This window comes from Pan troglodytes, chromosome 9 (assembly GCF_028858775.2).
Source record: "Pan troglodytes isolate AG18354 chromosome 9, NHGRI_mPanTro3-v2.0_pri, whole genome shotgun sequence".
Taxonomy (NCBI): domain Eukaryota; kingdom Metazoa; phylum Chordata; class Mammalia; order Primates; family Hominidae; genus Pan; species Pan troglodytes.
Window position 1 is genome coordinate 24,810,735 of NC_072407.2, and position 14,271 is coordinate 24,825,005.

A 14,271-nucleotide genomic window follows, 5' to 3' on the forward strand; every position below is an offset into this window, starting at 1 on the left:
AAACATGACCTTTTCTTCCCCTCTCTCTTTCTTCTCTTCTCTCTCTCCTTTCCTTCCCTCCGTTCCTTTTTTCCTCCCGCCCCTCCCCTCCTGTCCCCTTCCCTCCCTTCCTCCCTTTCTCCCTCCCTCCCTCCGTCCCTCCCTTCTTTCCTCCCTCCCTCCCTCTCCCCTCCCCTCCCGTCCCCTCCCCTCCCATCCAGTCCACTTACCTTCCCTCCCTCCTTCCCTTCCTTCCTTCCTTTCCTCCCCCTCTCCCCTCTTCTCTTCTCTCCCTCCTTTCTTTCCCTCCCTTCCTTTTTTCCTCCCTCCCTTCCTCACCTTTCTTTTTTTCTTTCCTTCTCTCCTCTCTCTCCTTTCTTTCTCTCTCTTCTTTCCTCCTTCTCTTTCTTTTCTTTTCCTTTCTTTCTTCTTAGAGATAGGGTCTTTCTCACTATGTTCCTCAGGATAGACTAGAATTCCTGGGCTCATGTTATCCTCCGTCTCAGCTTCCTGAGTAGCTGAGATTACAGGCATATGCTACCGTGCCTGGCTCTACTTTTCTTATATCTCTGAACTGAAAAGCTGAGCAGGATCCATTCACTTTTGTTTGTGTCTTTATTACTAGACTTTTAGCTCCTCATGAATAGAAGGTGTGTCTTGGTTTTTTGTCCACAGTGCTGGTTCAGGGAATGCTCAGTAAGGGTTTTTAAAGTTAAGAATGAATGAACAAATGAGTAAATGAGTGGATGGGTGTTTAGCAGAGGGCAGGGCAAGGACTGCCCTCATGTCTTTATAAGAACATCGAGAGCATCTCTTGCTGGAACTGATGTTCTTGCTTGCACCCAGCAACCTTTGGTGCTTAGAGTTTTGTACACTATGTGATGAGTACACCTTGGGGTTCTCAGACTTTTGACAATCAGTGTGTATTAAAATGGCACATGAGGAGGGTTGCTGGTCAGTTATTGCCAAAAAAAAAAAAAAAAAAAAAAAAAAAGAAACCCTGTTGTCCTCACTGATTTAAGGATACACAATTGTGGGACTGAAAGCAAGGTGATTGGTGCTTATTTTCTTCTTTTGTAGGATGTCCTTCTTGTTTCTCCCATTTCTATGATGAGCTCATATATTTTAGCATAAACATTGTTGTTTTTTTTCTTACAATAACTCTCAGAGAAGATTTGGAAAATTCAGACATGTGGAAAGAAGAAAAATTTTACCCATGTTAGTTAGCTCCCAATTGCTGACAAAATCGAAGGCCATGCCTATCTATCTGCTATGCATCACGAAATAAATTTTATGTTACCATAGACTTGATATGATGCTGTATGTACTATTGTATACCTGTTTCAGAGTATTGGCTGGACATTTCCTATGTTATTTCAATGCCTTTCATATCATTATATTACCATATATAATTTTCCATGGGGTGTATATATCCTAATTTACTTAGCCAATCTCTACCGTTGGATAGCTTCTTGACTATATAATGCACTCTTAATCGTATTATAAAAGTATTTTCACCACTCTTTTGCTTTTTGTTCTTCTGTCTTGTGATTCAGATGGAGCTGGCATTCATACTTTAACTCTCTCTTTATTCCTGTGTTTCTCACTGAGATGCGGTGGGAGGTATGGGGATGAGGGGGATGGGGATAAGGGGACTTGATTGCTGGTGGGTGGCAGTGTGGAGAGGCAGCCTAAAGAGGAGTGGCTACACATTGTTAATTTCTTAGCAACAGGGGATGCATTGATTTTCCTACTAGTATTGTCAAATGTTTTTAAGAAGAGCTCATCTGCCTTATAGTACCTATCTAATTAGCAAAATTATGGGGGTACCAGAATCTCTTTTGATCGAATGGCACAGTAATTACAAAAAATTGGTTAATACCATGTGTCACAGGATGCCTTAGGTTTAGTCCCCTAATGGAGGAGTTAGGGACATTGAACTGGCTTTATTATTCCTTAGGCAGCTCATTACTTGAATGTACTTTTTCTCAACAGGTTTGGGTTATATTTGTGTGTATTTGGTAAACCTTTTTTCTTATATTGTGTTCCAGACTTTGGAGCCAAGATGTAATTTATTAATGTGACAAAGATTTGAGGCTTAACCATGTACCAGGCACTGTGCTTGGTGTAGTGTACATGTTGGTAGGCAATTCTTCATGGAACTTACAGTCCAGTGGGGAATAAATATAGCACTTGGCTGGGGGCCATGGCTCATGCTTGTAATCCCGGCACTTTGGGAGGCCAAGGTGGGTGGATCACCTGAGCCCAGGAGTTCAAGACCAGCCTGAGCAACATGGCGAAACCCCATCTTCTACCAAAAATACAAAAATTAGCCAGGTGTGGTGACAGGCGCCTGTAGTCCCAGCTACTTGGGAGGCTGAAGCAGGAGAATCGCTTGAACCCGGGAAGTGGAGGTTGCAGTGAGCCAAGATCGCACCACGATCCAGCCTGGGCAACAGCCTGGGTGACAGAGTGAGATCTTGTCTCAAAAAAATAAATGAAAATAAAATAAAATTTTATATATATATCACTTAATAAAATGGTTACACATGTAAATGATTCTATACATAATCTCTGAAAATTGTGATAAGTACAATGAAGATAAATAAAGACGGGAACCTGAGTTGGCCTGGGGTGGTCAGAGAAAACTGGTCTGAGGAGTAGCAATTAAACTGTTATCAGAAAAGGAGGGAGAGAAGACAGAGGTTGCTGCAGATGGGAGTGTACCAAAATGGGTAGGAACGTGGCCCTGGGAAGAAGGGATGTTAGTTAGGCTTGTGGTGCTGGAATGCGGGAGTGTGGGCTGTGGGGGAGAGGAAAGGGAGGAGGATGAAAAATAAGCAGAAGCATCAGTTGAATGCCATGGAATATCACAGTCGACTCTGCTGGGGCAAGAGTCAGCTTTGTCTCCACTCGTCATGTGACCTTGGGCAAGTCATGAAACCTCTCTGTGCCTCAGTTCCTTCACCTGTAAAATGGAGATGTGTTGGTATTTACCTCATAAGGGATGTACAAATAGATTGTTCATTCATTTATTCAATAAATATTTCCTGAGTGAACACAAAAGTGCCAGGCACTGGGTGTATCATGGTGATTTACCCTTGATTTATATCAAGCACTGAGATCACACATATTGGTGAATAGCAGGTGTAACACAGTTAAGAGTGTAGCTCATGGAACCAGCTTTCCAGGTTGAAATCTCAGCACCAAGCCTTCCTAGCCCAGTGTCCTTTAGAACATTATTTAAATTCTGTAAGATTTAGTTTGGTCATCTGTAAAGTAGGAATAATAATAATAATGTCTTCTAAAGTTATTGTAAGTGCGATGACATGTGCAGGGCATTAGCCCTGCCCTTGGCACAGTAATAAGATATACACGTTTGCTTTCTCTCATTCTGGCTTCTGGAACAAATGGAAGTTTAATGGAATATTATTGTGAACTTGTTAGTGGAGATGAAAGTCCCTTACACGTTAACTGGGAGTCTTCTAGTGATTTCTGTTTTTTTGAAAGCTGCTTGGATCAATAACATCTGACATCCTTAAAGAAGGGTCACAAGACCAAATAGTGGGACATGTGCCTCCCATCCTCCAAAACCAGAAATTGCCTCACTGATGGTTGGCAGTTCTGAATTGACAAATTTCCTCTACATTCAGAAATGAAAAGCCAACTGTCATTTCAAATTAAGAAATGTTGCTTTACCTTTTGGGGCCATTCTTACCATGAGCTTATGTGGCACTCAGGCTAGAAGGATGTGGCCTGTCTATATCAGGAGTTTGCTATATTTTGAGGTTCACAGTGTAATTACTGAAATGTTGCCTGCATTCTCTACCAGTCAAGGCTGAGGCGGGCTGCCTTGGTGCATTTGTGTTTATATGTTTCTGGCTGCTGCTGCTTTTCCCACCTTGATTTGCTGATTCTTAGCTGTGAACTGGTGGGGATTTTGCCTCTTGGTCTGCTTTGTGCTAATGTGGTACCCCTTGGCCAATCAGGGGCCTGAGAATTTGCTCCAATATGAGGTTAAGTAGATGCTTTCTCTGCTGAACTTGTAGTAAGAGATACACTTGCAGAAAAAGAAAAATGCCAGGGTAATGTATAACACGTGAGTTCACAGCCATATGATGCTGCTGCAGTGAGTGCCCTCTTCTCCCTCTCTCCTGCCTAGTAAATGCTTATTCATGTTTTTAGAGTCGGGTTCAATGATACCTCCTCCATGATGTTATCCCCAATCTCTATGGGCCTCCTCTGTTTTTTTGTGCACTGCCCTATTCTGCAACTATTGTCATAAGGAAACTGTCTTGCTTATGTGTCTATCCTCTAGGGCAGAAAGTGTATTTTTACTTTTATTTCCCCAGTGCCAACCACAGTGCCTGGCATAGGGGAAGTGAGGTATATGCTTGTTGACAATGAAATTCACCACCATCCTCACTCTATACATCAGGGAAGAGGGAAATGAAGTTGCTTCTATTTGAGGCAGAGAAGAGTGTGTGATTACCTCATTTAATTTCTTTCCTTCTCCAATCTCCTCCCTTCACCCAGCACTTTTTTTTTTTTTTTTTTTTTTTTTTTTTTGCTGATGTTTAATCATCATATTAGCATTTTTAGTCTTTCTTTAAAAATGACTAGGTAGAGCCGTTTTATCCTGGGAAAGAAAAAGCACTTCACTCTTGCTGCTGAGTTAGCACTTCTTAACTAGAACATGCAAAACCTGAGCATTTGGAACGCCATTTTTCCCCGTTTTAAAAATGTGAAATATTCACTTTAAGTGGTTGTTGTGTGCGAAACTACCTTTATGCAATGGTAGCCTCCAAGGACACCCCCAGGGTTACAAAATGGAAAGCCTCATGGACAGACTAAATTCAAATACTTGAATCATGTTTAAAATATCTAGGAGGAAACAGGGGAAAGAGATGGAGTAGGTTAACACATGTAGGATTGAGTGTGAGCAGTGGGAAGCACCAGCCCACCCAGTTCCTGTGTTATTCATTGCTCATATATTCTGTTTTGTTTCTCTCTCTCTTTCTGCTGCATCAGCTTCTTTGATGATGGTGTGATTATGAGGACTGGAGCTGAGGTTAATGAAAAGGGAGGGGGCTCAGCAAATGGGAGGTTTCCGGAGCCCACATGCTTCCTCTATTGGAAATACTCAGAAGCAAGTAATCCTGGCTACAACTGTAATTCACCAGTTAATTTGGTGAGCGGTGATGGGTTTTATTAGCATTTCTCAAGGATAGTATATGTGGGGCCAGAATGGAAATGAAATGGATGTCAATGATGGGTGTTGGTTTAGGGATGACATGACTGTCATTCTGAAGGTGGCATGATACGCACATTATGACTTGGTCCTCCCATCCCATTGTACTTGTAAGTAACACTCTTATTCAATCCTTTTTATCTGTGTTCAACACACTTAGGTTCCACGTATTCAATCTATGTTTAGCATGTTTCACAGGTTTCTAACTTGCTCTCTATATTTAGCACTTCTTATGGGCTTTATCTGTCCCATTTGTTTTTCCTGTTATCTCTTGCAGAATTGAATATTCTTAAGTAATACAGCAAATACATATTGTAGTGGTTGAATATGGAAGTACAATATTCACTATAGGTTCCCATTAATTGGGTTTCATTGGTTGCTCTTTTAACTCCAGGAAAAAAGGGGGCTGCTGCAAAGTAGGTGACATATCACTATTTTTAATAGTTGACAACTTTATGTTTTATGTTAATTTGGAAAATCAGCAGAGGAGAAAAATTGTAGAATCTAGGTTTCTTAATAGATGGAATTTGCTCTCAGTGCTCTCTTTTGCTATGCAGCTATGAGCAGGATCAAGTGATTAACTGAAATGAAATGTCAAGACTAGGAAAGAACTTGGAGATCATGGAATTTAATGGTCTTAATTTTCAGATGTAGAGTGTGAGGTTCAGAGAGGTAAGGTACTTTATCCAAAGTCATACAGCTAGTCATCTGCAAAAACTCAAAGTGATCTCAGTCCTTTGAAACCTGTCCAGTGTTTCTGCCTGCATATTGTAAGAAATAGAATTACTTTGTTGGTGTTTTTTTAACATCTGGATCATGGTCAAAATTTACTTGAAAGGGCTTCTCTGAAAGTGAGAATGCACATAAAGCCTCAATGTATCAAAACAGGTGTTTCTCACATTTCACTCTAGTGAGTGCTGATGGGGTCTCTTTACTTCAGTGTGCCAATCATTTTTAAAAAGAAATAAGAAAAGTCAACATAAGAAATGTTTCATTTTCTTGGAGGATTGAGTGAGCAGAAGTTTGGTAGGACTAGATCAGACTGTTAAGTGGGGGTGTCCTGCAAAGAAGTGGGGTTTATTTAGCACCAAACATCATTACAATAAATTTTCATGGCCATGAGCATTTGAGAAGGACCCATTTATCTCCTGGTTTTCCAAAAGATATGTTATTTTCTGACCATAGTATATATGGTTACTTGAAGTAACAATATAAATGAGAAAAATAAATGGAAAATACATTAATTAATTCAGTAAACCTTTATTGGATGCCTGTTTTGTGCCAGGCACTAAGAACTGTGGATAAAACAATGGATAAATAAGTATGCCTGCCCTCATGGAACTTACAGTCTAGTGGGAAAAGAAAGGAAATAATATGAGGTAACAAGCTTGAAACAAGACTGTGATAAATGATATCAGCAAGTAATAAATGGATTGCAATACATATATTATGACAAGTCAAATGAAGAAAATACCCAGACTGGAGCATTAGAGAGACATTAATGCAGAGTCTGCCTTGGAGAGGCCAGAAGATTGCATTTACAGTGAAAGCTGAAGGAGAAGGAGTCAGGGCCGTGAAAAGGAGAGAGAAGAGCACTGTGGGCAGAGGGACAAGCATGAAGATCTGAGGTGGGAGTGGGCCTGGTGTGCTCCTCTAGCAACCAAGGAGAAGAGTGTGAATGGGGTGGGAGAGGCAGGCAAGAATCAGTTTGTGTGCAACTTTGCAGGCATGCTGAAGGGACTGGATTTTATCCTATGAGCAATGGGAAGCCATTGGAGGATTTTAAGCAGGAGGCTGAAATGACTCGGGCTTAGGGTTTAAAAAGAGCATGTTAACTACAGTGTGAAGAATGGTGAAAAGAAGGCAGTATAGAAGCAGGAAGGAGATCATTGGAAGTGCCCTAGGGAGCAATGATAGTGGCTTGGGCAAGAGTTTTAAGAGTGAAGTTGGGAAGAAGTGGACAGATTCCAGACATGGGAGCCCACTTGACTTGGTTTTAGACTGGATATGGAGAGTGGAGAAAAGGGAAAAATCAAGGGCAATTTCTAGTTTTTTGACTTGAGGAACAGGGTGTGACCGTTTACTAAGACTGGGACCTTTCTGAGAAAATTGAGAGTGGCGGGAAGAGAACAGGCTTCACTGTAGGCACATTACAATTTGAAATGCTTGAAGGTGAACATTTGAATTTACTGCTTAAGGGAGAGGTTAGGGCTGCAGATATAAAGTTGGAGGCCATTGGCCATGGGGTTGGATGATATCACTCAGGGAGAACTGAGTGAGAGATGACGATACCCATAGCTGATAGGATATTCATATCCATTTCCTCCAGCAGGCATTGCTGATCGCTTATGGCTGTCTTTTCTTTGGGCCCAAGCTTTACAATCCTGAAATTCAGGCATCTGCTACCAATCAGTTGATTTCTAATTGATGAGTAAAGAAGAAAAAAGTAAAAAGTAAACATATAACTTAATTTTAAGACTTGAATTTTTTTTGGCATTACTTGTAGGTAAATTTAGTAAGATGATCTTTGCTTAGAAGTAATGATAATAGGGTGCAGTGGCTCACACTTGTAATCCCAGCACTTTGGAAGGCCAAGGTGGGTGGATCCCCTGAGCTCAGGAGTTCAAGACCAGCCTGGGCAACATGGGGAAACCCTGTCTCTACCAAAAATACAAAAAAAAAAAAAAAAAAAAAAAAAAAAAAGGCGGGCATGGTGGCACACACCTGTGGTCCCAACTACTTGGGAGGCTGAAGTGGGAGATCTCTTGAGCCCGGGAGGTGGAGGCTGCAGTGAGCCGAGATCATGCCACTGCACTTCAACCTGGTGACAGAGTGAGACCCTCATCTCAAAACAAAAGAATAATAATAATAATAATGATAATAAAAATAATATTAACAAACATTTTCTAATACTCTTTAGTTTACAGAGTGATTTGCTCACACATTTAATAGGTTTTAAATGTCATCTGGAATATCTTTGGCTGGGATTTTGTAGAAGGCATAGAAGCATTTTTCAAGATGCTATCTCTTTTCTCAACACTTGATAAAAGCTGACAGCATGCCACTTAAGAATTAAGTAGCGAAGGCCTTGCTACTATTGTGCAGGTAGGTTTTATACTGGTAGACTGGTCTGCCTGGGTTGGGTGTCTCCATGGTGGAGGACAAACATTGCTTTCTGCCATTCATAGCCTAGATACTTACAGGTGGGAAAGACTGTGCTGTTCTTTTCAGTGTTATAAAATTGAAGCAGCAATTCAAAAAATTATAGAAGGCTAAGGTGGGAAGGTTCTAAGAGATCACCTAGTCCACCCCCTCATTTTGCAGATGAGAGGACTGAGGCCCGAGGTCAAGAATTGAAGGATATCTTATTCAGAAGCCATTCTTTAGGATGAGATTCTTCAAAGTCCGTATACCAGTCTGTGATATTGCTTGGGCAGTGCAGCATTTGAAGTTCTGTGTTTTTCAAGGGCTTCCCATGTAGTCCTGGAGAAATAACCATGTAGTTATCTAGCAGTCAGAGGAGATGGTCAGGAGGTGAGAGGAGGTCACCAAACACACTTCTAATGTTCATTTATCATCCTCTGAATAATCTTCTCTAACTTTGCTCCCTTAGTGCCCCTTTCTGATGCCAGAAAAATGTAGTGTAAAATAATGAGATAACACCCAGTTTATCATGACAAGGGTGAGTCTGGGTATGAAGTGATGGATGTCTCTCATTATGCTGATGTTGGAGAAAGAAACATTCTTGTCTAGGAGCAGGATTAGCTGGAATCACACACCTCTAGGCCTGCTGAATCGGCCTCAACTTCAATAAATATTTCATGAGGAAAGTCATCCATTGCATGCTTATGGAGAAATTCCAGGCACGGGTGTGGAGCATGAGCATGCCTTGTATTTATTCTTTAAGCAAAGGCAGAGTTGTCTGGCATTATTAGTGCTAGTAAATATCTGCTAGGTACAAGGCAAGGACAGGTTTCCTATATCCATTGTGGGGAGAAGGAAGCTGTGTCCATGGAAAAAGTGAAATTGGAGGATGCTGAGTGGCATTTGGATCTTATTATCCCAAGATTCTCTGAATTTAGGACCACATTTATCCGACTACCTCTCACCTTATTTACAGCAACCTAATCGGTTTGCAGCAAACTGAATTGCTCAGTGTCCCGTCAAAATTCCTGCCAGAAAATCACTGTCTGGCCAATTGTGAACTTGTCAAAGTGACAAGTGGGCATGGTGACAGAGATAGCATTTCCGGGATTTGCATTGAATGAATGCAGCTGTAGGGAGTGGGGAATGGTGCCTGAAAATGAAAACTATTGTCAGAAGAGGAAAATGAAAATTGCAATCTGGATTCTTTGGACATGACATTTTTAACCATGGATCTTTTTTCCTCTTCCTTCTCATCTCCCCTCTCCTCTTTCTCCTATATTCTTCTCTACTCCTTCTCCTTCCTCTTCTCCTCTCCTTCTTCTCTCCTGTTTCCTCCTGCTTTTCTTCTTGATTCCTAGACATAGAAAGAGAGATCCATGCAGCTCCTCATGTGAGTGAGAAATTAATTCAGCTGTTCCAGAACAAGAGTGAATTCACCTTTTTGGCCACTGTACAGCAGAAGCCATCCACTTCAGGAGTGATACTGTCCATTCGAGAACTGGAGCACAGGTAAGAAAGCTCTTTCTGCTTTTGAAAATCTCCTTAGAGTTAATGGGTTATACAAAATGTCTTGGGATTTAGAGTTTGTAGCCCCATGAAAACTTTCATCTAACTGAGGCCTCATTTCTGTTGAACATATTCATGAATTTACTTTGCATTAAGAATTTACTTTGGTCAAAGTGGCTTTCTTGTTTGCTCTCCAAGGACCAATCATGAGTATCTTTCTCGTCTGTCTTCTGGTAGACTTTGAATAAAATCACATTCTGTCATATTTAGTCATCAAGCAAGTTAGTTATGTTTAACAACCTTCAATAAACATTTACAGTGTGTTTATGTGGGGATTATACTTGACACTGGGAATATTAAGGTGAATCGTGTATGATCTTCATCGCAAAGATCACATAATCTAGTAGGGAAGATAGACAAATAAATATAATAAAGTATTGAAGATGCAATGCCAGAAGGTTGTAATCAGGAAATAAAGGTAAGAGCAGTCATTCTGCTAAGTGTTGTGGTAGCCAAGAAATGCTTTGGAAAAGATGATAGTTGTATAAGGAAAAAAATGTGAGTATTCTACATGCTGAATGCGAAGGAGTAAGGGATGGAAGAATAACATTTCAGAAAGAGGTTGCTATGATTTTAAGAAGCAACACATGGGTAGGTAAGTCGTTGGAACATAAAAGTGTGTATGGGGAAGGGATGAGAGTTTGGGGTGGGCAATGAGGGCTGTTATTATAGAGGTAGGTAGAAGCCAGATCATTGCAAAGCTTCAATGCCATGTTAAAAACTTGTACTGAAGTCCCCTAGGCAATGGGTTTTAAGTTTAAGAAAGATCACTCAATCATTGAATTCAAATTAATAATCATTAGGTAACCTAAACAATTTTATTTTTTAATACTGGGTTCCTCTGTATTAGTCCACTGAAAATATTTATGAAGCACCTACTCTGTTCTAGGTGCCATGCGAGGTTTTGTGGAGAAATCAAAGGAACAAAATCTTCTAAGCATGTATGGTGGAGTTTGGCAATGCAGGAAACAAGGCATAACCACACAAAAAGCTGAAGAATAAAAAAGAGTCAATAATAAAGAAATAGTAGATTGGTGTTACAATGAAGTATGGAGCTAATTTCAAAATTACATAAATGTGTTAAGTTCACTGAATTAAATGCATTAGGTTAGTGGTTGAGGAAGACCATAGAGAGAGAGAGTGCTCTTGAAGCACAGGCAGAATTCCAGCAGGTAAGGGAAGAAGGGTGTTATATCAAACAGAAGGAACAGTGTGCACAGTCACAGAGGTGAAGAAATATAGAGAAATGCAATTTTGGGAGTGGGAGCAGCAAACAGACCAATTTGGCTGGAACAGAGGCTCTTTCTATGCAGACTTTTGGTAGTTGTAAGGATCAACAGTTTTGTCTTTAATGGTTGTTTGTTCTCAGCCTCAAAGAGTGGTGATGGACCCTGATCATTTTGTGGGGGTGTTGTCATTACAATCTGGCTGTTCTGGGTCAGCCCAGAGAAAGCAAGGTGAGGTACATGTCTGTGAGAGATATGGGTTCGTTCAAAGGTGTTCTGTATGCTGGAGAAAGGTATAGGTTCTCATTTTCCAAGGATTGAGTGTCAAGGCAAGTCTCAGCTTCACAACCCTACCTTGCCCTATTGGCCTTGTGGGGTTGGGTGTGAATGCCTCTTTGGTATGAGGGTTATACAAATGCCCAAAGTAGGAGGTAGATCTTGAGATACTTCTCAATGAATGCAGAGGAGAGCTTCCCAAAGCAGATGAGAAGCATGTGAAACAGTTGCTATTATATTAGAAAGAGCACAGGTTTCAGAGTCAGTCTGATGGAGGCTGGAGTTCCAGTTCTAGCTTTGTGACACCAGCTCTTCAATGTCTTGGAATTTCAATTTCCTTGTCTGTAAAATGTGTGTAATAATCTATTTTCCCAGGCTGCTGTAAGGAAGAAAAAGGATTGTGCATGGTGAGTGGCCATCCCTTGACACATATACATTTATTCTCCTTGTCTAAGTGTGTTTTGAAACTATTTGCTGGGTTTCTCTTTTGGATTTTTTTTTCAATAGGAAAGGTTTTAAAAAAACTTTTTTGTTGCCTTGTGAGGCTGTCTTCTTTTATATCCCTAGTAGGTTTCTAATAGAGCCCAAAGATGATTGATAGAGTCATTTGATCATTTTTCATTGTAATAGAAAAACTTCAGAATTTTTTTTTTTTTTTTTTTTTTTTTTTTTTGAGAAAGGGAGAAGAGGCTGGGCACTGTGGCTCATGCCTGTAATCCCAGCACTTTGGGAGGCCAAGTAGGGCGGATCACCTGAGGTCAGGAGTTCAAGACCAGCTGACCGACATGGTGAAACCCCGTCTCCACTTAAAATACAAAAATTAGCCAGGTGTGGTAGTGCATGCCTGTAATCCCAGCTACTCGGGAGGCTGAGGCAGGAGAATTGCTTGAACTCAGGAGGCTGAGGTTGCAGTGAGCCAAGATTGCACCATCACACACCAGCCTGGGCAACAAGAGCGAAACCCCATCTCAAAAAAAAAAAAAAAAAAAAAAAAGGCGAGGGGAGAAGAAAACTGTGTACAGGGGTTGAATGCCTTTAGCCAAAGAAGGTGAGGCATAGAGGTCTCTTACCACTAGGGAACATATCTGAGTCACACAGCACCAAAGTATATTAGCAGTAGAAATTATCTGAGTCACAAGGCACCAAAGTGTGTTGGCAGTGGAGGGTATCCAAGTTACATGCCACCAAAATACATTACTGGGGGCAAATCCATATGGGTCTACAGCAAGACCCATATGGATTTTCTTCTTGTGTCCTCAGAAGAAAAATTTATCTGAGGGGCATAAGGCAGAAGGAGAGACCGAGGCAAGTTTTAAAGCAGGAGTGAAAGTTTATTAAAAAGCTTTAGAGGCCAGGCGCGGTGGTTTACACCTGTAATCCCAGCACTTTGGGAGGCCAAGGTGGGCGTATCACAAGGTCAGGAGATCGAGACCATCCTGGCTAACACGGTGAAACCCCCGTCTCTACTAAAAATACAAAAAATTAGCCGGGCATGGTGGCGGGCGCCTGTAGTCCCAGCTACTTGGGAGGCTGAGGCAGGAGAATGGTATGAACCCGGGAGGTGGAGCTTGCCGTGAGCCGAGATGGCGCCACTGCACTCCAGCCTAGGCGAAAGAGCGAGACTCCGTCTCAAAAAAAAAAAAAAAAAAAAAAAAAGGAAGGAAGGAAAGTACACTTGCAAGAGAGCCAAGCAGGCACCATGAAAGACAAGTGCGAAAAATCTCAAACCTCAGATCTTGACTGCTAAACAAAATAAATATGAAGAAGTAGATACTAGATTCCCTCTCCCTCTGGACTTTATGATGCCCTGTTCCATGTGTGTGTAGTCTGACAAGGCAAGGTATGAAAGACTGTGGATTTGTAATGTAATGGCTGGGGGTAATAGAGAAAACCTGGTTTCTACTCTAGTAGAGACGATCTACTTAAGGAGACTGGAATGCAAGAAAATAGAGAAGAATATATAATGGCATATATTTAGAAATTAGTCTATTCATTATAACTCTCCTCCCCTCGCCAAATGTTCCCATCTGCAATAAGTGAGAATGTTTCATAATTTTCAGGTTACTTTTATTATTTACCAGGATAACAGTATCTAGAGGAGCAAATTATCCTGTAGAAATTTGGCATGGACATTTGACCAGGTATATAAGTTGACCAAGGATTTGGGGCTTTTCTTTATTCAATAGCAGAACATCCAGGTATGTGGTAGATAGATTGTTGGCTTAAAAGTCAGACGCCCAGGTTCTTTTTGTGATTCTCCCTTATGTGATTCTGATTGTATTACTAGTGATGAAGATAAGTTAAATAAGTATTTGAAACAATTGGGATATGATGGGCATTATTAGATTCCTAGATAATTTTTTATTTTTATAATTCAGTAGCTTTTAGTATAATCACAGAATTGTGCATTCGTCACCACAATCAATTTTAGAAATGCTCATTACCCTCAAAAGAAATCCCATACCTTTTAGCTGTCACCCACAATTTCCCCATAAGCTCCCAAGCCTTAGGCAACCACTAACCTACTTTCTGTCTCTGTAGATTTGCCTATTTTGGTTATTTCATATAAGTGAAATCATACACTGTGTATCCCTTTTTGACTGGCTTCTCTAACTTAGAATAATGCTTTCGAGGTTCATTCATATTGTAGCTTATGTCAGTAGTTCACTTCTTTTTATTGCAGAATAATGTTACATTGTTTGGATATAATACATTATAGATATCCATTTATCAGTTGGTGGATATTTGAATTGTTTCCACTCTTGGCTACTATGAATAATGCTGCTATGAACATTCATGTACAAGCTATTGTGTGGACATGTTTTT

At 40.7% G+C, this 14,271-nt stretch overlaps 1 protein-coding gene across 2 annotated transcripts in view; it reads left to right on the top strand.

Annotated features, from left to right (window-relative positions):
* Positions 1-14,271, top strand: part of NELL1 (neural EGFL like 1) — a 910,206-nt gene that overhangs the window by 103,104 nt on the left and 792,831 nt on the right. For both annotated transcript variants that reach the window (XM_016920567.4, XM_016920568.4), the window contains exon 3: positions 9,736-9,886. In XM_016920567.4, the coding sequence (XP_016776056.3) occupies positions 9,736-9,886 (151 nt within the window). The remainder of the gene's footprint in view (positions 1-9,735; positions 9,887-14,271) is intronic.